We start from the raw sequence: 27,466 nt of genomic DNA on the forward strand, positions 1-27,466 counted from the left end.
AAGTCTGTTGCAAACACTTTGTCATGTGAAGAAATTAACAAGTGAAGACACTGTGATTTCTAACCATCAAGTTCTGCCTTCACAGTGTAAAACTAGTGAGGTGCAAAATTAAAGCAGTATTAATAAAACATAGATCTAATACTTCATTTTATCTATGTTGACATGGAGAAAGAATCTAAAAAAAAGGAAATTTTAAAGGTTTTTTGTGCTTTTGATGTCCCTCTAATAGACTAGATTCTGTGTAATTAACCAGTAACTAAAACCTGTGTAATTTTATCTATGCTAAAAATATTGATCAGGGAAACAAGCGTGGTGAAGTCATGTTTATTTCTGTTGCAGAAAAGTCTTGTCTTAAAAAATAGAAAATGCAAAGCCTCCCTAAAGCAGCAACCCCTCATTTATCTCCCACTCCCACCTGATTTAAGTCAGAAAGTTATTGTGATTTGAACGAGAAACATCAAGTTAAAGAGAAGAAAAAAAAAACATGATGAGTGCCCTAAAAGGCTGTCAAAACCAGTATTTTTTTAGTGTCCTTTTAAGTTATAAGTGAGCTTTTTGATAAATTTTCAAAGATGCTTTCGATATTTAGTAGTAGCATTACTATTCTACTGTTACTCTGGAATAAAGGTGAGTGCCTAGCCTAACACTGTAGTTCTAATTCCTTTAATAAAAACAATTAATGGCCATGAAGCAAATAATTTTAAAATTAAAAAAATGGTGTATTTGTGCATAGAATTCATGTTATGTTGAAACAAGAGGAAATTTTGAGAGGAAAGATTGAGGAACCTGATGTTTAAAGGCATTCCTCTTCACTTAAATGTTGATTCATAGGGTGCCAATGGTAATTTTTACATCAGCAGGACATTATTGAGCAGAGACATTTAACTATTTGGATACTTAATAAGATTTTATTTGCTTTTATACTTTTTAATTAGGACTTCTTTAATAAATCTTGCAACTGTTTTACACACTTGCTGTGTAAAACTTCATCTGTTCTTGAAATAAATTTAGATTTGTGCAGTATTGTGATCTTTATCTAAATGTTTTTCCCCAGGATTTAAATTTATTTGTGATATTTGTGGTATTTGGGAGGATTTCTAAAGTATGGTAGAGAGTGTGGTTCTTGGCTTGGTTTGATCTGTGCAGACTCTAAAAGTTTATACTCAGTCCTAATTTTCCCACTGGACGCTGACCTTTCTTTTTCCTTTTAAGTCTGAAACCTCAAGATTGCCTGCATTTGTACCAGATAAAGACAAATCTCCCAAATACTGCTGTGTGAACCTTCCGGATGGTTCATCGAGCAAAATGGCTGTGAAATCTGGGTTCTCCATCAAAGAGGTGCTCTCTGGGGTCTGTGAGAAACATGGCATCAACATAGCTGCAGTGGACCTGTTTCTAGTTGGAGGGGATAAGGTACTGCATATCCCTGGGCTTTTTTGGAAGCATTTTGGACCCCATTCTACAAATAGGGAGTTCTGTTCTCTCCACACTGACACATATCTCCTGGTTCTGCCCATAGCTTTACATTGGCAGTGCTGGTTAATTGAAGGAGAATTGGATTATCCACAAAGAAAACAACTGTCTGGTAGTAGATGCTAGTGCATTAAAGCCCAAAAACATAGTGACATTCAGTTCAAAGATGAATTGGGTGCATTAATATTAGAAATGAGGCACAGGTTTTAGTATTGAGGAAAATTTCCAAGACAGCAATCTATGTGGACGATGCAGTGTGTGTGTGATGGCTCTTAGTTCAACAGCAATATCTCCAATTCAGAGAGAAGTTGTGAACATAAAGTATTTATTCTCTTAAATTCCTGCTTTTGATCCATCTAGATGATTAAAATAACAAAAATCAATGAATGTTCATAGTTATGGGCTTTTTCTTTTAAAGTTTATAAAGACTGTTAGCTGGCCGTATTTTCTAATGCATCATTCTATGTAATTTATGTGAGTTGAAGAATCTAAATTTGTTTTAAAAGACCAAGTTCCTGAATACCTGCTGACTCCAGTGGAAATTGAATTTTGGTGATTGTTTCACACCTAGCCAAAAGAAAACACGCTTTAATCACTTTCCATATTGTAAAGGAACAGTCACTAGAATGTGTGCAACCTGTATTAATAATATTCTGAGTTACCTTAAAAAAATTGACAACAAAGCTGCTCTTTTTTACATAGTTTGAAATTATTTTGCTCTCTCTTCTTTTGTCCCTGGTGTGCTCTGTAGCCCCTGGTGTTGCACCAAGACAGCAGTATCCTGGAGTCTCGGGACCTGCGCTTAGAAAAACGCACTTTATTTCGGTAAGAGTCAAAAATAATCTCTTCCTCTGGCCTTTTGCACTCTGTTTTCCATTTTACTTTTTGTAAGTGCAGTAAAGGATATGTTGCCAGTTACCTGTGCAGTGATACAGGAGGCTGTGTAGCTGCAGGAGAGGGGGTTCTGGATTGCTGTTGGGATTTTGATGCCAGTGTTCCAGTTTAGGGACATTTAAATATTATTGTGATGTCACAATGGTTGAGCTGAGGCAGCTGTGAAAGCATTGGACACATCTGTGGGTCCAGAGGGACCTTCCACATCAGAAAGAAACATGTTTAGTATGTTGGAGTAGCACAAGAAGGATATGGAAATTGAACTGTGAGTCTCCTAGTCTTAAAATTAAATGGATATATTTATTGATGATATGTTCCCACTCAGTTATATCTGTAATTATATGCCCACCTGGAAAATTATAGTAAGACTAATTGTATAAATAAAATTCATCTGATGAACCCTGAATCTTAAACAAGTCAAAGTTAAATTATTAGTATGGATTTCATATAATGCTGTACATGACATATTTAATTTTATGTAATGTATTTGATAGTGTGAGTTTTTTTCAAAATAACATTTGTATTTTTTTTCCAAAATGAATTCAAACCAATACTATGCAAACTCCTGAAATAATTATTTCAGGAAAAAGTATTGAAGTAAAATGTATTTCATTACTGACCTGGACTTTTGAAGTGATTGAACTTTATTTTGTCAGGGATTCCTTATTTTGGCTCTATATTACTTTTCCTTAGGAAGCTGGGCTAGTTTCTATTTAAACGTACTTCAGGTTAATAAATACTGCATAGGATTCTCAATTTTGAAATTGAGATTGAGCAGTCTTTTATTAGGTGTGAGCTTGTTGAGTCTCCACATTAAAAAGGAACTTTAAGTAGGCAGTACCATATGTTATTTGTGTGATAATTAAAATGTAGAAATGTTCTACATTATTCCCTTTTCTGGGTAGATGCTATGTAAGCAAATACAGTCAAATATTTGGAACATTTTCAGACAAAGGAGAATGTGTGGCTATACTTAGTTACCTCAGTGTTTGCCACTTCTGTATCAATTACCAGCTAATGATTAAAATGGATCATTTTAATTTAGTAACTGTTGAATTCAGAGAAAATATGAAGGTCAATGTTTCAGTTATTCTGGCTTCTTGTGGAAAAGTCATCCTGACTAAACATCTTGTATTTAAGTGATTTTTGTGAGATAAAATATGAGTTTTATATTTAATTGTGACTGACAAAATTACCAATAATAGTAATATTATTAATAGTAATATCATTAGTTTAATTATTACTTTAATAGTAATATCATTAATTTCTTCTGATTTTTTTGTTCGTAATAACAGGATTCAGGGCACAAATGGAAGAGCATTTAAAAAAAATAAATAAAAAAACCCAAAGCTAGGCACAGCTCTATGCAGGGAAATAGATGCTAATGAATTAGTTGTTTGGGTTTAATTTTGTGTTGGTTATTTTTTTTTTTAATTTTGCTGTTTTAATAATGCAAAATTGTAAAATAACTCTGAAGAGAGCTATCTTTAGCCTGTAAATTTAATTACTTTTTCAGCTTTGGTATATAAGTTTCTCCTATACCAGTATTTCATAAAACAGTGGCACCAACCCTAAAGAATCATCTAGAATTCCTGTGTTTGTTAGTCTGCTTAAAAATTAAAATACTCATTCAAATCCATCTGGTGTAATTGCTTAAGAAGTTGTGAGTCTTCCTTGTGGAAATGAGAAGAAATATTTTTCTTGCATCCAAATCTGTAGTCCAGGCATGGAGTCACTTTGGAAGGACTCCTGGACCAAACTGGTCACAGTAATCTCCCTGTAAATATAGAAGTGCTGTGGAATGCTTTTTCTTGGTCTGAAATAGGCTGGCTCTGGCAAGTGAAACAGTACAATTTTTATTTGTGTTAAATATAAATGATAATAAATATAAATATAATAAGAAAGTGATAATAAATATAAATATAATAAGAAAGAAATAAAAATAAAAGAATAAATTCTTTATTGCTTCAGTTTAGCATAGATTCATGCTACTGCAGTTCCAGCTGGTTACTAGCTGTAAATTGGTATAACTTTGCTGTAGATTTGATTTTCCGTATTTCTGTTCACTTTGTTTACTGGGATATTTCACACTGAATGTTACCATTGCTGTGTTTCAGGCTGGATCTTGTTCCTATCAATCGGTCAGTTGGTCTGAAGGCAAAACCCACCAAACCAGTAACAGAGGTCTTAAGGCCTGTCGTTGCAAAATATGGGTTAAATCTTAATGAACTTGTGGCAAGACTAGTAAGTATTCTTTGATGTAATTCAAGCAGCAATATTTTCTGTCTGGAGGAGATCATATGATAGTGCCTGGAATGAGTCCTCGCCTGAGAATTAGGCATTTAAATATCTATAGCTATGTTTTGAGATAAAATGCATCATACTTATAATCATTATGCTTAATTGTAGTTACCTCAAATATTTAGACTACGTCTGTTTTATATTCTCTTCAGAATAAATTCAACACTCTAAATAAGCAAGTCTGAACTTTTCTTCTTCCAGAGCTCAACTCCCATTATTAGCCAGGGAAAGTTGGTTGGATTAAAGCTTTTGTTCCATTATCCTGGGAATCATGAAAGTTGCCACAAATCCCCTTGCAGATTTTTTTTGTGAAAACAGACTGATACAACATCTCTATTACTGAACTCTTGGCTAACATGTTCTCTTTTCTATTATGCTGGAATACCTAGGAATGTAAAGTTAATTTTGTGGTATTTCTGTATGCTGTCTTAACTGAACCAGTCCAAGTTTTTAAGATAGCTGAAAAGCATGTTGCTTTAAAGGTAACTTCATTTAATGAAAATACAAAATTAATGAAATACAATCAATTTAGAATAAAGAATCATCTTAAATGTCCTCTGAAAAACATGATTTGCTGAACATACACACTAATGGTGCTAGACTCCACTTACTAATGGTGCTCCACTTAAATGGGATGATTTTTTTTTCCTCTATGTATCTTTTTTCCCCCAAATACCATTTTTCTCACAGAATAGGGTTACACTCATTGAAATCAAGGTAGTTTTACACCACTGGAATAAGCACTTTTAGAATGGTAGAAGGATGAATTGAAGCTACTCTGAAACCTAAAAAAAGCTTTGCTAGTTTTCTTTCAAAAATGTCAGACTGCATAAATTTGTTCTGAAAACAGCTTTTTCTCTATTACATACAAACTGTGATCCGACTTTAGAGTGGTGAGCAGGAACCACTTGATCTTGGTGTCCCTATTTCTAATCTGGATGGTCAACGAGTTGTTCTAGATGAAAAAGAGCCATCAAAGGGTAGAGGTAAGTTTGTATAAAGGCTTTTGTTTATGGTTCCAAGTCAGTTTTATAAACCCTGACTATGGTTAGTTTTTCCTGTTGATGTGAAGGTGAGGTAAATGTGATTAGATTTAGATATATCACATGTGGCATGTATTCTTTTTTAACTAAAAAGCAGTGGAGTTTCCGAAGATTGAAGATTAAATTAATCTGTGATAGCAACTACTTTTACTGATGCAGTAAGAAATGTTGTAGTAGTAATATTTGAAATTTTTGTTCGCACTCAGCCACAGATCCACACACAGACTTAGGAACACAGTGCCCTGTAATAATGAGAATGAAGTGCCAAATAGCTTCTGTACATTTGGCAATTACTCAGTAAGGGACATTCTGTATAAGGAAAACAGATGCAGTTTGTACAGCTATATGTGCTGCTATCATAACATCCTTCTTAAGCATGAGAAAGTAGCAGAGCCCACTTCTCCAGTTTTAAGTGACAATTTCTGAAAATAACACCAAAAAGCATAAAACTCATGATTACCCTGGGCAACATAACTGGAAAAATAAAAATTTATCAGCTAAACAGTTGACAAACTCTTGGCACAATTGACACTCAAGATTAATGTAAGCAGCCTTGAGAGTAAAGGTTTGGTTTCATTAGGAGACCTTTTTAGAGATATTGAACACTTATTTTCAAAATCTTAATTAGATATGGCTAAATTAAATAGACTTAGAGCAGAGATCCTCTTTGAGGAAGAACTGGGATTATAAAGATGGAGGTGTTTATTGAGGAGAATCAGATTTGTCATTTTTGTTAACAACAGAACCAATTGTTATTTTGAAAAAAGTTTTCAATCTAAATACTAAAGACTAAATATTCACAGATAATTAGTTTAAGGATTATTAGTAAAGCCTAAATCCAGTGTGCTGCCAGCAGCTGTAAAAGCCTAAATCATAGAGGATCATTCTGGCAGTGGGTTGGTTCTGTGGCAATGTACCAGTGAAAGAGGGCTATGATTCTGTGTTACTATATTTGCTGTAGGCAGATTTAATTTGATGGAGCCTTTTGGTTACTTAGAAAATGGCAAGGAGGATACAGCAGTGTCTACAAAACAATTGATGTATGAAACAGGATGGAAGAGATTCAACGTGACCTTTCAATGGTCTTTTCTGCTGAGTTTAGTTTTCTTTTTTAAATTATAAGAATTGCAGACTGAATTACCAGATTTTACGATTATTTCATCTAAAGCAACTGAAAATTTAGTATGTAAGTGAAATTTCAGCATCTTTTAACTTTAAAAGTAATGTCCATGTGAGGAAAATCTGAAGATGGGAGGGAGATTCTGGTAGGTTTTTTACTGAAAAGCATCAGGGTTATCAACTGTGCTCTTTATTTCCTGAGTACATATTAGAGCAATTTTAAAGCAAAAATCTGTTGTGTCCATCATTGTCCCTTCAGTCTTGCTTCTTTGGGGAATTATAAATCAGTAATTACAGAAGGTATATTTATGTTCAATGTTTGCAGAGAAACAAAGAGGTGTATTAGTAAAACAGACTGCAACTGTATCTTCAAGAAGTCAAGGACCTACTGTAAGTCTTCTGCAACGATTTTTCTCCATTAGATCATCTTCTGTTTCCTTCTAGAATTCTGTATCAAAGGCTGCATTCACTCATGATTTTGAATCGGCCAAATTATGTAACTAGATTGAATATAGCTGTAATCTGTCTGATATATTTCCACTGTCAACAGCATTTATTTGTGAAGAACTTTGTCTTCATGGTGAATCAGTTAACTCTTTCACTGTGTTGTGTTTGTTGTTTCGTGTCTCATTGGCTTATCTGTGCTTGAAAATGATTGAGCTACTCTGTAGTTCAAAGGCCCTTTTGGTTACGTGAATTCTTCAGAGTAAACAATATTATATTTATTTCTATATTTTTGGGAACTGCTTTGGCAAATGTTCTTTGCCATGATCAAGACTAAACTAAAGCATTTGTTACAGTGTTAGAGAAATGTGTTTCCAAAATAACTTTCCTCATTCCTTTAGGCCATATTATGTATACAATGATAGAGCCTGAATGTAAGTAGTACCTTAACTTTCCTTCTAATGCAGGGAGAGGGAAGAACTCTAGGAAAGTCTAATTCTATCAAAATGAAAGGCGAAAATGGAAAAAATGCTAGGGAAGTCCGGCTGTCAAAGAGAGAAGACTCTATTGCAAAGATTGGGAAAAAAAAATGTCAGAAAATAAATTTGGATGAAGCAGAGGGTATGTGAACTTTATAGCTTACATATTAACATAAGTAGTCTTAGAAACATTTTGTGTCTGTGTAGGTACCATGTGTTTAATACTGTGTTGTGCGAATCATAGTCATGACCATTATATTTTTGTTTGGTGTGTTTGAATTGTCAAGTTTTCTGAATTGAAGATAAAATTTTAAGAATACCTAAACACCGATGTAGGTGTCCAGTGGGATTTTCAAAAGTGAAGGGTACCTAATTCCTGTAAAATAAAAAGGAATTAGTTACTCAGCTGCAGTTGAACATCCCATTTTATGTTCTTTGTAAGCTGTGTAGAAGCTTGGCTTTCTGTTCACCTCTACATAAGTGTTCAACAGGCACTGCACAGTAGTGTAGACCCAAATGTACTCAGGTAAGAATTTTTGTAAGTTTTCTGCTGAACTCTGTAACAGCCAGGGCAGTGCAGTCTGACTGTGGAGGAGATGTGGTGGGCAACAGGAAAACTTGCATTCAGCAAACACAATGAAAAGGTGTTTAGAAGTAGAAATAAGCAAAGTGGTTATTGATAATCTTGCATTTCCTGAGTCCTATTTTTACCTTAGTTACATCTTGATAGTTCTGGTGATATCATCGGAAAAAATCTCCTGAGAGAATTTGCTTTCTTATAGAAAGATGTCCATGGGCAAAAAAGAAATAAAAATTATGTAGCAGTAGAAATTTTGGCACAAGGCCCCATGCCCTAGGACATGAACTGAAGTGATTACCTGTCTGTCAGCCCTACACGCTCCTCCCTATTTTCCCATGTAGAAAAAGAAATCTCAAAGGATATATCTGACCCACAGATTAAAATTTACTGCTGAAGTTACCCCGTATGCATATCCAAAACATGGTTATGCACATTTATACAGCAAATGAATGTTTACCTCTGAATGTTCATCTGTGAATAAATGTCCACTGACTAGGACTGAAAAAAAAAAAAAAAGCTATGGCTAAAACTTCTACTGCAAAATAGATTTTTTTTTAAAATATAAGTGTTATTACAAAATATTAGTGCATTTTAAATTATTTTGTTGCTTACTCTTTTTGTTAACTTGTTTTCCACGTTTTAATACTTTCATTTTTTTTCCTAGGACTGAGTAAAACATTAACATAATTTGAAAACTTCAGAATTCGAGGCTTTCACATTTTATTTTGAGTTTTGTGAAATTTGTCAAAGTTTGGAAAATGAGTACCAAATGTTGTAGACTGTTTTTTAATGCAAAAACAAACAACTGTTCTATGAACTTTGAAATTTCAGAACCATTTTTGTATGACACATCTTAGAAATGTTGCATGTTTTAATATGCCTACCGCCATTTTGCAAAACTTTGGCAATAAGAAGCATTTTGAAGCTTCCATCTTGGCTACGTTCAGATTTTATGGCATTTGAAAAAGCATGTTAAAAAGTCATTTTTACAAATTCATTGCAAAGCCTGCCAAGTATGAGTAGAGGATTTAGGAATAAAGTCATACAAATGCAAGTGTATGACTTCATATTATGCTAAGTTAAAACTGATAATAATGTTCTGTTGCTTTATTTCTTAATGGCTTTTGCTTCAAACAGTATTTATAAGCTGGGTTGGAACTGTTGATTTTAATTATTCTGTTGGAGATGGCCTTTTTAAGCATCTTTTAATATTCTGTAGTTAAAGTGCTTTCTTCTTGAAAAATTAGGACATGCAGAGACCCTATATTAAGAATTACATATTTTTATATGTCTATGTTTTGTACCAAAGAGTTTGTTTATTGTTGCAATGCTTCTTTTTTGAGGAGTGGTATAATTCTTGGCTTACAATTGATAAGTTTCTTGTTGCCAAGTTTTGAAACTTTTTAGAACAGTGTTGATCTACTATGAGCATTATTTATATATAGAAACATATTAAACCATTGGATATCATTAAGGACATGATCAGAAAATCACTTCTAATTGTGTTAAACCTCTTTAAAAAGCTGCCCCATCGCTTTTGGTAATGGCTCCTTGGATGTTTACTGACTACCTGTAAGCTACTGATTCATTGCAGCTCCAAGCAAAATGGGGTTACTTAAATCATCATCTGATCATACCCTGTGATGATAACATCCTGGTTTAAAACTACACCATGAATTAAACTGTGATAAAATATAATTACTCTGAGAGAAACTCAATATAACAAGGAAGTTTGCAACATTCTGAATCTTTGAATGTTCAAATGGCATGCTATTTTTGAGTTATGATGGGTGAAACCCATCCAGAATATAAAAACGTGCACCCATTGTCTGTAAGACTAGAGCCTTGTTTTGTATAAAGAATTAAAAAATCCTGCGTGTGTGTACAGATTTATTAACTGCGTAAAATAGAAGACGTGTTCAAGGCTCAGTGAATTGCAGCTGTTCTAAACTGCAAAACTCTTACAATAGCAATGCTGATGGTCTTAATTATAGTGATGCTAGTGAACATTGCTGCAATTGAAAAAGTTCCTAATTAACATGGGATCTTATTTCAAGGCAGCATTGAAAGAATTGAAGATCTTCATGGAAAATAAATGTGCTGAAAATGTACGTTTTAATGGCATTGCACTTTCTGACAAAAACTTGTCAATTTTGGGTTTTTCCCCAATAGAATTTTTTGAACTCATATCCAAAGCACAAAGTAACAGAGCAGATGACCAACGTGGACTGCTAAGGAAAGAAGACCTTATTCTTCCAGACTTTCTTCGTTTACCACCCACTGGACCAGAACCATCCTCATCTACTCCCGCAGGTCCTAAAGGCCTCAGCAAGAGAGCTTCAAAAAGTGATGGCAGTGATGGATGTACGTCACCCAGTGGAAAACAGGAGTCCATGCAAAACTTAAGTGAAACTTCAGTAAAGAAAATGGGTTACTCAGAAAACAAACATAAATCTTCTTTGGCAGCCCTCCACAGCCAGAAGACTTTCAGTGTTCCTTTCAGTCCTCCGTTGTCTCCAATCCCTCACGCACAGGAGAGCAATGCCACGGTGTGGAAAAGGCAGTCGAGAGAGTTGCAGGCTGAAGGCATTCAGATGGTAGATGATGAAAATGTGGCAGACTTGACTCTTGTGGCTGAAGGAGATATTAGTAGCCCTAACAGCACTTTGCTACCACCGTCACCACCAACGCCACTGTCAGACATCAGTAAACTCATGGAAGCCAACTATCCACCCCCAACTCCTTTTGCAGGTAATCAGGAAAAATCTGGATATCAAAGATCCAATTCAGGTATTTCTAGATTTTAATAGTCTTTCCTTTTGTGTAAAACTACTTTTCTTTGGCACTGTTAATCAGGATTTGGCACCCATTAAAACAAAGAAAATTCTCTCTGCACCTTAATTTATTTTTTTTTTTTTTACCAAAAGAAAAAAGAAGGAAAAAAAGATTTTAATTGCCTTAGTCTGTTCTAACTGTAATACTTCTGGTTGCCTTTAACAATGTACTTTTGTTTGGATTTGGCATGTAACCAAAAATGGCCACATGCAGACAAACCTCTGAAATACATCCACGTGCTATAATTATCTCATTCACCCTCAGAGTACAAAACAGGGTATCAGCATTTTGAGCTCCATAGCACTGTTGTGTTCCAGATTTTCTGATCCATTTCTCATAATGAGATACATGATTAGGGTTTGGAAGTTTAAGTACTTTAACAAAACCCCTAATTATGTGTTGAAAATTGCAGTATTGTTTATGATTAAAATTTTAAATGGATAAGCCTCAACTTAATATATATTTCACTAATAAATTTGATATCTGTGACTAAAAATAAAAATGTTATTTTTTTTAACCCACGCTTTGCTACACAGAGGAATAGATTGCATCTATCACACTTTCTCCCAGTATATTTGCATATCAAGTAGCTTTCTATTAGATAATTTTAAAGAAAATATGTAACTTTTTTAGGATGTAAGTTTCATGGTCTAGCAATATCACAGAGCAATATTAGCCCAAGGCTGAAGTATGGAATTTCTTTATAAACATGGACTCTAATAATAATTGCTATTACCAGAAACAGGAATTTGAAGACAATGGGTGTCGTGACATTGACATTTTACAGTCATTGTACTGTGCATTTTAATGTAAAATATAAGAAGAGGTATCTATGTGCTACATTTATTTTTGATGTTTCACAAACATATGGTGCCATATTTGTATGATCACATTTCTTTGTGATGTGGGAATATACATTTTAATTATTTATCTTTTTACACAGAGTATTTGATACTGTTCTTTATCTGTATGGTTGATGATTTGTAAATACTTCGTTGGTTGTTGGATGCTTATAAATGGCAATGCAAATGATTTCATCCTCTTGGTATTTTAAAAGCCAATTCCTTTATTAGTAGTATCTGAGAAATGTTCTATAAGCGCTATCACTTAATTTCTGAAACTGAGTATTGGACGGACTTGTAACCAGTGCCTATGAATAACAGAACCACAAAATGTACTTCAGACATATTGGTGTATATATGCATAGATTTGTGTTGGTGTCTTTCTGATAATATGTCAAGTGTACAACATAGGTATCAATTTGCATATTTTTCAGTGAGAAATGTTAAAAAAACCATTTGCACTTAAAAAAAAACTTCATGAATTTACAATATTTTAATGCATGCCATTAAGTTTCTGTGTAACCACTGAGCTGTAGCTTTCCCTTTTCCCACTTTCTACTTTTTACTTTGTAGAAATCTTTGTGTAGTTTTCACATGTATTTTGTATCCTTGTTCTCTCAGGAGTAATAAATTCTAGCTCTAGTTACGCAAACTGGTTTTAAGCTTTCATTTTCTTCATTATTTTAAAAATTCTTTTGGTCCTGGATTAAGAATTCTGATTGAAATTACCTACTTATAACAAACAAATAATTAGATATGAAGTAGAAATTACCATGAGACAAAGCTGACAAACATTAGATTTGTTAATAATTTAGACATCAAAGGGCAAATGCTGTCTTGAGATGCTGATGGGTCACATGTGAAATCCATAGGATTGGCCTGTGCTCCAGAAGGCAGCTGAGAGAGACTTCTTTTGAATTAGTCATAACAGGAACTCCTGAAAGGAGAATTTCTTCTGTCTTTGGGTTCTTGGGCTTTATATTCATTGCTTTCCTTCTTATTTTAAACTAAAGCAACTCTTCCCTGGTCTTTAAGAAGTGAGCTGGTGATCATTTGCTGTGGAGTAACTAAAGTAACCACCTCTTTATTTGGTTGTCTTGGGTAAGAAATGAGGGGTTGGTTGGGTGCTGGAGACCACACTATTCTTTTCACTCTTTGAGATGGGTCCTACATAACAGCACTGCAAAGCCTAATTAAAAAAAAAAAAAAAAAAATCTGCAGAGAGGCTTGAGGCTTGTGCTGTTAACTCGGTCTCATTGCATTCTGGGGGATGAAAATCCAGTTTTTCCAAAAGTCACTGTGTTCCCACATATTTGTGGGCCTTCATGAAAGAAAATAAAACAGTCAAAAGTCCTGTAGCAGTTCCCATTCTAAAATCATTCAGACTTTTTCACAATAAATAGCTCCATATTGAATTTAATTTTATAAAAATGTATTTTAATTAACATGTATTCCAGCTAGTGTTCTCTGTAGTGATTGTGTCTTATTCTGTCGTAGTCACTGATGACAGTAAGTAATCAAACTAATTTGGAAAACTAAAAATCTGAATTCCTTTTAGCTTTCTGGCAAACCAGATTTTTTTTTTTTTTTTTTAGGAATAACAAAAATTTTTTAAAATATATAAAACATCTTCCCTTTTTTTTGCTACAATCTTATTGCATATTGGCTGTATTCTGTGCTTTTCTCACAACACACTACTTTTTAATGGGAACTCTATTCTATAGAAGAACGGTGATTTTATGGAAAAAATGTGGGCTGAAACAAAAAATTTCTACTTTCATGATTGGAGTTTGCATGGAAAGGCTATTTGATGATGTACATAATTATAATAAAGACTTCTGGAAACTCTCTCCAGTCAAGAATCGAAATCTCAAAGGACTAAATCATTAATAATGGTTGCTTTTTTAAGTGCTTTAATGGTTCTTCATTCATAACCTCTATCAGTGGAAATTGCATTTCTGATTGGTTTATTCAATCAAAATGTTGGGATATAAAGAAAAGCAATGACTACATAATTTGAAGAGGTCTCTAGTCTTAGTTCCAAATTGGCCTAGAGACAGATGACGTGTGTACTTACCCTGCACATGTTGGGCTTATAAATGCTGGGAAAAGGACTGGGAGGAATGAAGAGGTCCCTCATGGTCTGCAGGGGGAAATTTGCAATTTGCAATTTGCTGATGTAGTAAATTCAGGCCAGTGTCCCTCCCTCTAATGGGTAACAGTTGAGGTTTTTCTCACTTGATGATCTCGAAAGCAAAATATGAACAATGGAAGGCAGCAAAATAAGGTTTGCATCACTCTGAGCTTTTTTTGGACAGATTTTCAAACTCAGTTCTTAACTTCCTGAAATAAGTGAAATGTTTTTATGCTGTATTAATACTTAGCTATGAGGTAAATAGCAAGTCAGTTAGCAACACAGGAATCATTACTGATTCTTGTTGTGTTACTCATCAAGAGAAAATATCTTTATTTTAAATAAGCCTGCTAGTTCTGGCAAATTTCCCACTTCAAAAATCAGAGGTTTCTGGAATCTGAAGATATTCTTTCATGTCTCTGCATATAATGGTGGTCCCATCTGTGGAAGAAATAATTGTGTGGTGTGATTGGCTTGAAGTGATACATTCATATTTGAAAGTGTTAAAATGCTGAGTTAATCTCCTTGGCTTTTTTGCTTGTTTGTTTTATTTTTCTTTTTTAAATTGCCTAGTATAGTCTGAGTACTTTGAATGTTGTCCAGTTTTCCCTAAGGGGTTGGGTACATCCATTACCCAAGTGCAAAATAGCTGCCATGGGAAAAGGCAGCCTCCCAAAGCTTTAGTCTCCTCGAGAGCTCTGAGACACAGACCTTGCACTGGATTGTTTTTTCAGCAATATTCTACTGGTCTGAGTTGTTCATAGTGAGTTTTGCCTCTGCTACAAAGTAGGTGGGCATTTAGTCATGATAGCAACTGAGCTTTTTCATGGAATACCATTTCATCGTGAAGTGGGACAATTTGCAGCAATCCAGACTGAACTGCACAGACTGTAGATTTGAGTCCATCAAATTGTTCTTCCTTCTCTTAAAAAAAATCCCTGTTATTTTTGGAGCTTTTTTTTCAGCTAGGTTGAGAATTATTCTCAAAATGACACTACAGTTACAGTCAGTGGAATTGTCTACCAAGTATGAAGGTCTTTTTTTTAAAGATGTATAGACTGGATCCAGGAATGCAATTGAAAAGTTTATTCAAAACTACTTTTAACAAGCATTATAACATCATTGGTTAAGATAGAGAGACAGATAGGGAAAATAAAAGCATAGTGAACCCTCCATAATTTTGCTTTAGTAAAATGTCTATTGAAATTAAAGAACTCGTTTAGACAGTCAGGAGTTACATAGCCTTTTTTTTTTTTTTTTTTTTTAAAGAAATTGCTTTGTTTCTGAAATAGATGAACAATTGTATCCTCAAACTTGCTTCCTTTCTTATTGGAAAGAAATCTTTCAGAAATTGAATAGTTAGTACCAGTGTGAGGATGTTTTTGTTGTGAAAGATAAATTATGCAAATAAAATGCAGAAATAAAATGCAGAGTAGTCTCTCAGAGTCTGGGACTGGCTATTGTTCCCAAAACAAAAAAAAAAAAACCCAAAAGCACTTTTTTTATTATTCTCAGAGAGGATGTGGTACCCAACAGCTGAAGAATAGAGATCAGATAATTAGAATAGACATCAGTGGTGTTTCTGTGACTTTCACTTTTTTGGCTACTAAATTTTTCAATTATAATGGTAATGAATTCCAAGTGTAAAAAAGTTTATGATAGTTAAGGACATTAAGAGGAGCTTAAGAGCAATCACATGTCTGTCTTCAAAATTTGAAAATAAACCTTTGTTTTTTGTAATAAATTATATAATACTTTACATAACTAATATTTTATATAATCTCTTAATTCATGTGGCGTATTTTAGAGACAGTCCAGTGATGTTCCCTGTGTAAATCAAGACAAACCCTTGAATGAAAACATAAATAAAAATTTAAGAAAAAGAAGTGACTTAAAAGATGTAAGAATAATGTAAATCATTATTTTTAACAAAGAGTGTTTCCTTGCAGTAACTTACATCCTTTGCTGGTTCTGTGTAAATTTATAGAAGATAATTGGATTCTGGATCTATATAAATAAGTACTCATGAGAATTCATAAATACTAAGGCTGGGATGTGTTAATCCTCTTAATCAGAGTATGATTAAATGGGAGAATTATGTGCAGTACATGACTGATCAACAACAAACAGAGGAGAAGGAGAATTTAGAGTAGACAAATGGGAAGCAAGGAAGACCTTGAGGGATGATTATTTGAAATGTAAACTTATTTTGATCAAGGAACAAGATAAACATTTTAGAAAAAATTTCAAATCTTATCACTGACTGTATGAAATGTTAGAAAAATGACAACTGCCCTTTGAACCAAATGCACAAGGACTAAACCCAGATCTACTCAAGCCCATGGCAGCATTTGGATGATGAAATGAACTTCGTTGAATTAATGGTTGAAATGTAACCAGTAGCCCAACAAAACCACATTTAGACTTTCATAATTGAAAAATAACCTAATGAATGGCAGATTAAATTAAAATGGATTCAAGTAATTTAATCCACTATTTCTCAACATAAGACTCTCTGCAATAATTAAACCTGCAGTTACTGACCACTGATGGAAAACCAAAATGAAGGTTAACAATAAATGCTGGAAGATCACACTGAGGGCTGAATATGTGTAAGCTGCTGCAGAGTTGTTTTATTATGTCTACTGCTTGGAAAGTAGTCAAAAATTGTTTCCCTTTTAGCAGTGGAGAAACGGAAAGTTATTGAAGGCACTGGATCAAAATTCAGAACTTTTCATTTAATTTATTCTTGGACTTCTCCTGGCTTTTAAATGATGTTGTGTGCAGTTCCCTTCAGCTGTGGATGTGAAGGGTCCCTGCCCTCAGCAAACACAGGTTGCAGTGTTCCCTCTTCTGCATCTGTATGCCCCTGATGAGCTCCCTCTTCCACGTGATATTCCAAATTTGTCTTTCTGAATAGTGCTTGGTGCTTTATTCTTCTTGTGAATGCTTTGGAGATGAGTGCAATGAAAGGATTTCCATCTGCCCATTTCTAAACTTAAGGCTGCAAATGTATTCCCAAAATTCCCAGGAAAAAGGTAAATAAACTAGCAATGTAGTTAGAATATTCCTGCTTTGTAGAATAACCCATTTCCTGGCTCGATGCTTTCATTTTACTGAGTCAGATTTTGAGGCACTGAGCATATGCTGCAGTTGCTGTTTCATCATGCAAGTGAAATTCAGCATATAAAGTCAAATTTGCTTTGAAAAGATTTAGCATAAACTGTAGGTAGGAATCTTTTATTTAAATCCACTTTCTCCTTGGTGCTGTATCAATTACAAGATAAAAAGAAGGAAAGTGCCAGAGAAAATTTAACCTGTGGTATTCTAAAACTTAAATATCCCTTTCCCTTCAGAAGCATAATTCACTTTACAAGCTTTAAAAATAATACTCTTGCAGTAGTAACAGTGTGTCAGCAGTGTGGAAGTCATTCATCCACCACTTAAAAGAATCTATGAGTGGGAGGGCTAAAATGCAGAAGTAGCATTTCCTAACAGTTTAGGACAGGAAAGGATAAGTGTTTTTCCCAGAGTGAAACTGCCAGATTCTGTCCATGTTAAGGAGAAGTTACTTATATTGATGTATTTCCAGGACCCTGAAATGAACACCCACTGTGGAAGTGATGTAAAAGCCCACGACAGGTCTCCTTTTTTCAGTCTCATGTAAGAAGATGCTCTCTCAGGCAGTGTGGTACCCCCAGGAACAGGCTCCATGGAGTCAGAGACTGAACAGTGTCTGCCCAGGATCCCATGTTACAGCACATCCCAGAGCCTTGCTGCTTTGGAGACTGAGAGTCACTGGTTACATTTGGGGGTGGTATATGTCTGTAAATCACCAATTCCAGGAACTGCCCCTGAAAACTTCAGGCTTCTTTTCACAAGAGTTGTGTTCTAAGTTTTATGACATACTTCAAACAGATTTTTATCTGCTGTATCAGTACAAAAACATTAATCTGGAGCTTATTCCCTTTAACTGACATCAGATCCTCTCTGATGTTAGAAGTCAAATGCCTGGGATCAATGGTATGAAAATCAGCAGGATTTTCTTGTTAGCTTTCAGTAGAACTGAGAGCCATCTAAATAGTTAATGATTTTGGCAGGAACAGTAGGATTTTAGCAAAGGTAGAATGATGAGTGGAACAATTTACATGAAAGAGATTTTATTAAAAATTGTAACTAAAATTTAGCACATTGAAAATAAATGAATTTATTGATTATGGTATAGAAATAATATAATTGCAAAGTGCTGTGACCAGACCTTTAAATCCCCAAGCATCTGCATTAGACTTAGGGTTATATGATCGTATCATCTACATTCAGCAGTTACTGCTGCTCCTGAAATTTCCAGGTTTTTTGTGACCTTGTTTCTGTGTGGAATTTGGCCAAATGCTCCCTTATTCCTAAACTACCTGGAAGACAATGTCTTGTGATCTTTTGCTTAGATCTTGAGGAATATTTTATACAGAAAATGAAGATTTCCCTTTGTCTTTCTCTATAAAGATAGTTCTCCATAATGATAATGTCAAATTTAGAGTGCTTGAGAATAATGCACAAAATTCAAATATCAGTAAAAGAGAAATATTGGTAACAGAAAGATTGTAGTCACCTTTGGAAGAATGCAGGTGGGTGCAGTTAAGCTTTCTTAGCAGTCATTTGACTGTGAGTCTATAACACAGCAGATCTCTGGTTTAAGACAAAAGATGACCTGCATCTTCCCATCTTTAAACCAGCTGGAACATATTAACAGGATCAGATACACAAGAAAATTCTCGAGAGCTGTGTGGAATGCTTAGCAGGGGAGATTACCAGTGTGTGAATGTGGTATTCCATTCCTGTGTGACTGCTGCCATAAGCAGTGTCTTCCTTTCTCTACAGAAGTTAGGTAGGACATCTGAGAGGTTAGATTTGGGAAAAATGCAATAACATTCCTGACATGCTTCACACATGACAAAGCATCTGCAGAGCTCTCCATGGAGGTATTCATCACTTCAGCCAAGAACATATGAAGAGAAATTTTACCTGTGAAGGCCCTCTGCGATGATGGTGCCCTGCACAGCTAAGTGTCTTCAGGCGTTTGTTACTCAGAAAGAAAACTTGAAAAGGAGACTAGTGCAAAAGTGTTACAAACTTAATTGAAACCTCATTATAAAGCTCCACTGAGCACACACAAATCTTTAGTCTACTTAAGAACTTGTGGGATACTTTTATACACAAGCTGGTTGGGCAAATCTCGCCTAGTATTTGTGTTAAACAGCCTTGCTCAATAAAAGCTTTTTCTTAAATATGAGGAAAAAAATTACATTAAAATATTTTTTTCTGTGTAGTGCTACTCTAGAAATCATCTTCCTGTTTGGTGAAGATAAGCGGAGATCTTTTCTACCCTGACAGGAAAAGTGAAATCATCTGCACACTCTCATCCCTTAGTAATTCCTTGTTTTTTTAAACTGGTATTTTAGACAAGAAGTTCTCTATTACTGCCCTGCCTATAGTAGTAATTTATTTGATGCTACAGAGAAATTGTTCCTGAAAAGGACATTAATAGAAAAATGTCTATAATGCAGATGTGTTCTTGTTCAGATGAGCTTATGTCTTGTGAAGCCTGAGAGCAAACACTGACCTTTACTTTTGCTGTGTTCCTATTAGACAACTTCCATGCCCAGTTGCTTTGTGTAGTGACTCAGTGACACCATAAATCCAAGACTTAATGGCATTTCTTATATTTAGCGGTAGGAGGGCTTAGCACCTAGATAAATACAGCAATAGCTGCACCTTCCAGCTCTTTCATCTCCTGTACCCTGTTAGTGCAGGCTGTGTCTTTTGACTGTGGAAAGTGTTTCAACCTAGTCCAAGTCAACAGATATGAGACCTTCCACTCCAATCAAAGATGTTCCTTTACATGATATTTATAGGAGGATGTATTCTCAGTGTTAGGACAGCTGGATGACTCATGCTCTCTCAATGCCATGTATTTGTGGTAATTTGTCATTAGTAGGCATTTCAGCAATTTCTAGCTCTTTTAAAGCAATTTGAAAGGAGAGTCACAGGTCTTCCTCAAAGGGCATAGAATAGTAGATTAAAGAGATCAAGAGAACAATTCAGTACACTCATGTTAAGATAAACGTTCCAGAACAGAAGAATAGCATTTTGCAGCACAGCCATGCAAATAGGAGTTAAAATATAGCCAGTGTTCAGTTTCAGTCGGGAGATTTAAACACGAAGAGTAATATAGTCCCATTAAATGCTAGCTGCAATTTAGTATACTGGAGTCATGCTGGGCTAACAGGGCTGGGAGCTTTCTGTCTCTGTCTGCTCAGCTGATTTATTTGGAGTTTGGTGTAATTCCTCTGAAAAAACAGCAAGCATTACTGATGTGAAATACCCACATTATTCATGTGGGGCTTCACTGTAGCTAAAACACTAAGCATTGCACTACTTGGGAATTTAACTTATTTTTCTTAAATAGAAAGCTTTAACCCTCATGAAGACCCTGGAGTGATTTGATTGAAACTGCACAGAGATGCTTTTTTTGTCGTTTTCATTTGCATTTCCTCCATTCTCCATATCAAAAAGTTCTTGATTACGATGATTATACATGGAAATTTCTTTTCCTTGAATAAAACTGTACCAATCACTTCATGGAATAAACACAAATAAAAGATTTGAAAGACAGCTATGGGATTTAACCACAGCAGTTTCATGGGATTTGTGTGGCTAAATGTGCTGGTCAGGCACTTGCATGTACTGTGGGACAAGATTTCAGAATGCTTTGGGTAAAGCCTGTCAGATAAGATGGTATCTTTTAAAAGATGGGTAAGAAGATATATGGAAAAAGGGAATTAAATATGAAATGGAAGCCCCTACTTAGGTCTGCTTTTGTGCCTTGAAAGTTTCTCTTTTTTTTCTTGGCTCTCAATTTAATCTAATGATGACTTTTATCTGTCTCTGAAAATGTTGCCCTTTTTTATATCATTATGGGGGAAATCTCAACTACAGAAACCATGTTGTTAATTGTGGTGCAAATCCTGAAATCAACTCTTTCATCCTTCCCTTCTTGCTGCTGTTGGCACAGGCAAATCAGCTTTTGCATTTGCTTTAAGAAGCTCCTTGTACTTTGCTCCTTGTACACGTACCAGAAAACTGGCTTTTGGGAGCTCAAGGGTTTAAACTACAGCTCTCTTGGGATAGTGCTGACTTTGTATGTGTAGTCTAGAGAACAGGCCTGAATCCTGGCAACTGTGATTTTTAGATGTAATTCAGGTGTTGAGTGTTTAGAGCCCTCAGACCTCAGAGGGTTGTGCAGCCCTTCAGAGGGACCTCGATGGGCTGGAGAGATGGGCAGGGAGGAACCTTCTGAAATTCAGCAAGGGAAAATGCAGGGTCCTGCACCTGGGGAGGAACAACCCCATGGACCAGCACAGGCTGGGGCTGACCTGCTGGAAGGCAGCTCTGCAGAGAAGGACATGGGGCCAGCAGTGTGTCCCTGTGGCTAAGAAGGCCAATGGAGTCCTGGGGTGTGTTAGGACGAGCAGGGCCAGCAGGTCAGGGGAGGTGATCCTGCCCCTCTGCTCAGCCCTGGTGAGACACATCTGCAGTGTTGTGTCCAGTTCTGGGTCCTCAGGACAAGGAGCTCCTGGAGGAGGTCCAGCAAAGAAATACTAAGCTGGTCAAGGACCTGGAGAATCAATCTTAGGAGGAAAGAATCAGGGAATTGGGCCTTTGCAGCCTTGAGAAGAAACGACTGAGAGGAGACTTCAGCAATCTTTATAAAGCTCTAAAGAGAGAGTGACAGAGGATGGAGTCAGGCTCTGCTCAGTGGTGCTGAGCGACAAAACCCGAGGAAATGGGCAGAAATCAATGCACAGGAAGTTCCACCTGAATATGAGGAAGAATTTTACTGTTCTGAGCACTGGGACAGACTGCACAGAGAGGGTGTGGGGTCTCCCTCACTGTAGATATTCAAGACCCATCTGAACACAATCCTGTGCCATGTGCCCTGGGATGACCTTGCCTGAGCAGGGCACTTTGACCAGGTGATCCATCTGTGCTCCCTTCCAGCCTGACCCGTCCTGTGATTTGGTGACTCTGTGAAGTTGTTTCTTTTATTCTTGTCCTGTAAACTGTGGCTCTATTGCAGTTCAGGACAGTGAACTACAACTTCAAATAATCCCTTACCAGTCTGCTAGAGAATTAAAGCTCTAGCCAAGTAAAATACTGTCTCAGCAGTGTCTTGAAGACCAGTTCAACTGAAGGAACATCTCCCATTCTGCCCCAGTGGAAGGTCTATATTCTCCTCCTTCACCACTGGGTTTGCTGGTGTGAGAATTTTTGTTCTAGAGGTGTACAAAATTATACTAAGTAGTTAATTTCAATGGTCTTTTAAAAAACCCTGAAAAATGCTACAATGAGACAGATAGATATTAGTATTTCACATTTATCTTTGAGATCTAGTGTTTAGTTACCTACATGGTGCATCAGTAATTCTCTTTGGTAGGTGAATATCCCAGCTATTAGGGCCTCAGAGAAGGCTGCAATATTGAAAACTGCTAAAACCAGAAGATACATAACTCTGCTGTTTTGTGTTTTTTTCTGTTTTTAATTCTTCTGTTAGGTGCAAACAGAAAGAAAAATGATTCACAAGGGACTTCAGGAAACTGCTGTGAGCAGCCCTCTCACAAAGCAAAGCCCAGCAGAAGCTTTAATCCTCCTGGTGTGAGAGGGAACCCCAGCATGGAGCTCCCTGTAAACAGGATAATTGATGTGGATGGGGTCAAACTGGACGACTCTGGCACATGCTGTGATGATTCTGAAGGGAACCTGAGCTTTGAAGGTTACATCTCTGAACTGAGATCTTGCCAAGGGAGGATGAGGACTGGAGTTTACAGGACGTCAGACCTTCCATCTCTGATAGCTGTGAAGAGCGAGAAGAATAAGGCCACTGAGAATCAGTATAAAGCTACTTTTGTTTAAATGTCCGCTTTTAGTTAAATTTTCTGGTATTTTGCTTGGCATCAGCAGCAATGGAGATATGTCTTAGAGACATGTGTCTGCAAGATATAAGTGGTTTTCAAAGACTTGCCTTCAAAGAGCCTGCTAGAGACCATCACTTCTGATATGAGTTGGAAGCCCTAGAATGAAAAAATAGTATTCCAGTGGAAGTATTGAGCTATTTGGTTTTGCTTTTTTTCCATTTCTGTATTATTTTCTCTGGGATGATTCCATTGAACAGTGCAATTAAAATTATGATTTCAAACCCTACCCGTCTTGTCTTTATTCAAGACAAACTTACTTTAAAATCCCCTGTCCAAACTTTTTATTTAAGATTATTTCCGTTTAATCTTCTAATGGTTTTCCTTTGTCTTCAGGATTCTCTGTGTTTTAGTAGATTTTTGAAGTGTAAGTAAAATCAGTTACTGGTGCAAAAAAGATTAGGAATATTTTCTTAATATCTTCCTGTCTGTCTCATAACATTTGGGAAAAGGTCCAAGTGGAATTCAGTCTTGTCCAATGCACTGCCTGGATATATGCAATAAGATCATTGTTATACAAGCAGCAAGAAGCAAAAATAAGAACAACAACAAACCAACAAAAAACCCAAAAAACCCTCCACCCAACAACAACAACAACAACAACAACAACAACAAAACCCCAAACCAACCAAAATTGTGAATTTCCTGTACAAGGAATAGTATCTACTTTCATGGCAACAGTGGTGATGTTTCCATACCAGAGATATATATCTAATTACACAGTGGTGTGATGGTCATTGGCTCCCTCCTCATCACTGCTCTCAGCGCCTTTTCACTTTGGGGAAAGGAAATTTGGTTATTGCTCTTTCAATAAGGGTTCAATGCCTCTCATTCTTGTTGTTCATTGTAGTTTCAGTTAATTTTCTAGCCTTAGGTGGAGTTTTGAGAAAAAAAAAAAGATATTTAAGACTGCTGAACATGTTGGTTTTGCCACCTGCTCCTATTCCTCCATTACCATTTCTACCAGGAGAAAGCCTGGTCATGCACAAGGGTACACGAAGAATTGAGAGTGTTGGACATCTGCTCATCATATTGAGTGGATATAGAGAGACTTCTGGGGGCTCACTGCTTTGAAGTTATTGTGAGACTTAAAATGTCATGCTGCATATCTCCTGGACTGCAGAGCCACAAAGGCAGTAGGTGTAAAGCATCAAGGTGATTTTCTCTTTCTGATGATTTTCTCTTTCTCTGCTCCTAAAGCATGCCAAGAATCATGAATTTTCTGAATGGCTGAGAGTACTGGATGCTGTCACTCAGTTTCTTAAACTCAAAGGTCATACAGATCATACAAAAGTATGATTTTGTAATTATAAATTAAGATCCCTAAAGCTTAATCTTAATGCTTAAGTGTTCCATCAAATACTCCAGTGAGATTAAGGGATACAACACCCATTAGCTTTAATACTTTATTTTTTTCTACTGGTAAGTGATTTTGCTTTTGATGTTGTGGAAGATCCTTGTTGACATTAGACTCAACTCAGTGTGGGCCTGAATGAAGGTACATGCTGTGAAAATAGCTGTACTATTTTAAAACTTTCAAGCTTTAAACTAATTTTAGCGTCACGATAAAATCGTGGTGGTAGAACGATAGTAGAGATTTGGGAAACAGCAGGCAGAACATAGCCCAGTGATGTGAAAATACTTAAATATTTATGTATTTTTAAAGATTTTTTGTTTGTTTGTTTTGGTTTGGTTTTTCTGTAGTATTTTGCTAACAGTTGCCCTTGAGCAGATTTTTTTTGCACAGATAAATGGATAAATTGCCATATTTTTTCCTATCTTTTGAAAAATTGATACCTTTGTTCTAATCAAAACTAAAATTACCTTTTTGACCTGGGATATGCTTTTCACTGTTTTTGTGTTTTGAAAATAAAATCCTAGCATCTGACAGACAAAAACCTTGAAATTCAAATGTAATCATGACAGTCTTTTATTAATCTCTGATCAATATTTTAGATAAAACAAGGATGCTTATCTTAAATTGTGAGCAAGAGTGAGCAATACAGAATTCTTCATCTGGAAAAAGAGACGACTGAGGGGAGATGCAAGAACAGCCATGAAGAGGGGGATTGACTTTCACACTCCTCTCTAATGCAAGGATTAGGGATCCTGAGATGAAGCTAAGAGAAGCCAGGTGTAAATCAAAGAGCTGTTTCTTCACCCTCTCCTGTCTTCTATTCCCAAGCTGCTGTGCTTGGAAAAACAAGCAAATGGAGGTGCTGTTCATAAATCCTGAGTGCAACAAAATGGATTTGACTGTATCAAGGATTGAAAGGGAATTTGACAGCATAGGAGTCAATCTGTGTGCAGGAAAATGAAGGATGTGAAAGAATGGAGTTTTCTTTAACATAGAGAGAACTCTTGGCGTAATGCCTGGAAATCCTCTAAACAAAGGGACATGGGAAAAGCCGTTTCTCCCCATGCCACGCTGTCATGCCAGTTAATGGCAGATTGTTTAAGAGAATAACTTCTTAGCTGGAACTAATAGAAATTAAATCCTTAGACTTCGAAATCATTAATAATATTAGCTTTCCTTTCAATATCTGGCAGAATATAAAAGCTAAACTGGCTGGAATCAGGAGTTAATAAAAAGGAATGTGGGCAGCCTGTCTCTGGCTGATGGTTTCCAATATTTCACTAGGGATGTGGTCTAGTTTTAATTACTGTGTGACTTTATAATATGATTTAAAGTTGCTTCCTCATACTGTGCTTTACACTACAAATCAAATCTATTTACAGTTAAAAATAAGCCTAACTGAAGCCCTGCTCAAAAACTCAATCCTTTATCTTGCCTGCTAGTTCCTAAAGATAATTGAATTCTAGCTGGCTTTGTTTTTCTTTTATTATTTTCGATTTTTCCATGTGGAAACTCCACTTGTGCAGTTACTCTTTTGTCTTCCTAATCCCATGATGATAAATAAAAGGGGTTTTCCATTCTTCTCGGTGGAAGAGGGAGATCTGATGACCTGTGTCAGTACTCAAACCTGAAACTGTAACAACCAGTGATATAAAAAAACTCCAATCCCAACACTCAGAAAATGCTGCAGCATTCCAAATCTTATTTAATGTAGCAGTTGTCTTATATTTCACTTGTTGTCATGGTATCTGATTTTCAGTTGTAGTGGTTTCAGCCTCATTGGTTCCACAAGTCACAGTTCTGTTGTGGTTTAATTTTAAAGACTTTGTGAAGAATAGAAAGTACACATATAGCCAAACTTGCAATGAGACTTCACCCATAGGATTACTGTAGTTCTGTGCTTTGTCAACAAGTTTGTGATATAACACACATGCAAAATAAATCACTGCTCTGGGGGACTGTATGACAAAGAACTGAGGGGTTATGAAGACATAAACAGGCTTTGCAAAGAGACTTTGCAAGAGCTTTACTGCTCTGTGGGAAGGAGCCAATACCTGGCTGTATTGTCCTTTCTCATGCCCCTGGAAGTCTTCTGGGGGCTATTTAATGCTGTGTCCTTTTGGCACTACTTCTCTGCCTGCAAATTTTGGTTTCTTCATGCTTTTCCTGTAGCCTGAATTGCATTATTTCTGCTTCTCTTCTGATGTTGGAATTTAATGTTCTTAAAAGAAAGCTCCTAGAAAATGTGGCTCAGCTGGCAGCCTCCTTGTCTCATTGTAACAGAGATAACCAGGACTTAGGAGCATATTTTTATTTTTTGGAAGAAGCTTGATTTTTGCCACAAAACTGAAATCCTTGCCAGTAGCTGTCTCTCAGCAGTGATGCTGCTGCTCACCCCAGCCCTCTCCAACACAGATTTGACAGCAAATACTGTCATTTAAAATGGTCTCTCCTAAGGTATTTGGTAGCTGGGAGACAGGGAGAGTGTGTGTGGTGGTGTGATGCAAACACCTGGAGGCATCTTTTCACAATTTCTCAAAGATTTTGAAAAGTTTCCAAAGGCTCAGTTAGACAAAGGCTCAGTTAGACAGCAGCAGGTCCTTACCGAGGGTTGTGAGAAGCCAACACAGGTCTGAGGCACCTCCCAACTCCCAACCACAGCTCAGTGACTTGGGTTTTGAAATGACCCTATTTTCTGCATGAACAGGCAGATTTCCAAGCTTTGTGGGATTGTAGCAAACCTGTGTGACAACAGAGTTGCTCTGTGGATGGTGTGGGCGTTTACCCTGCAGCAAAACATGTGCCACATCCAAGTGCTTCTCTCTGTGCTCTTGGAATAGCATCCCAAGATGCATTAACATTGTGGGGTGATGAAGACCCAGGAGAGTTGTGACCCCTAATCCAATGCCAGTTAAAACACAGGAAAAGCTTTTATTGAT

General features: G+C 36.2%; 1 protein-coding gene across 7 annotated transcripts in view; it reads left to right on the top strand.

Annotated features, from left to right (window-relative positions):
- RGS12 (regulator of G protein signaling 12) overlaps positions 1 to 23,516 on the top strand; it is an 83,884-nt gene extending 60,368 nt beyond the window's left edge. For 4 of the 7 annotated variants that reach the window (XM_083861135.1, XM_083861136.1, XM_083861134.1 and 1 more), the window contains 8 exons: positions 1,213 to 1,413; positions 2,225 to 2,298; positions 4,485 to 4,611; positions 5,558 to 5,654; positions 7,156 to 7,220; positions 7,742 to 7,895; positions 10,506 to 11,123; positions 22,753 to 23,516. In XM_083861135.1, the coding sequence (XP_083717261.1) occupies positions 1,213 to 1,413; positions 2,225 to 2,298; positions 4,485 to 4,611; positions 5,558 to 5,654; positions 7,156 to 7,220; positions 7,742 to 7,895; positions 10,506 to 11,123; positions 22,753 to 23,111 (1,695 nt within the window). In that variant the 3' untranslated portion in view covers positions 23,112 to 23,516. Of the gene's footprint in view, positions 1 to 1,212; positions 1,414 to 2,224; positions 2,299 to 4,484; positions 4,612 to 5,557; positions 5,655 to 7,155; positions 7,221 to 7,741; positions 7,896 to 10,505; positions 11,124 to 22,752 lie in introns of those variants that run through there. The other 3 variants (XM_083861137.1, XM_083861138.1, XM_083861139.1) reach the window with 3 other exon arrangements.
- Positions 23,517 to 27,466: the final 3,950 nt, after the last annotated feature.

The sequence above is a fragment of the Zosterops lateralis genome, assembly GCF_965231275.1.
Source record: "Zosterops lateralis genome assembly, chromosome: 5".
Lineage (NCBI taxonomy): Eukaryota > Metazoa > Chordata > Aves > Passeriformes > Zosteropidae > Zosterops > Zosterops lateralis.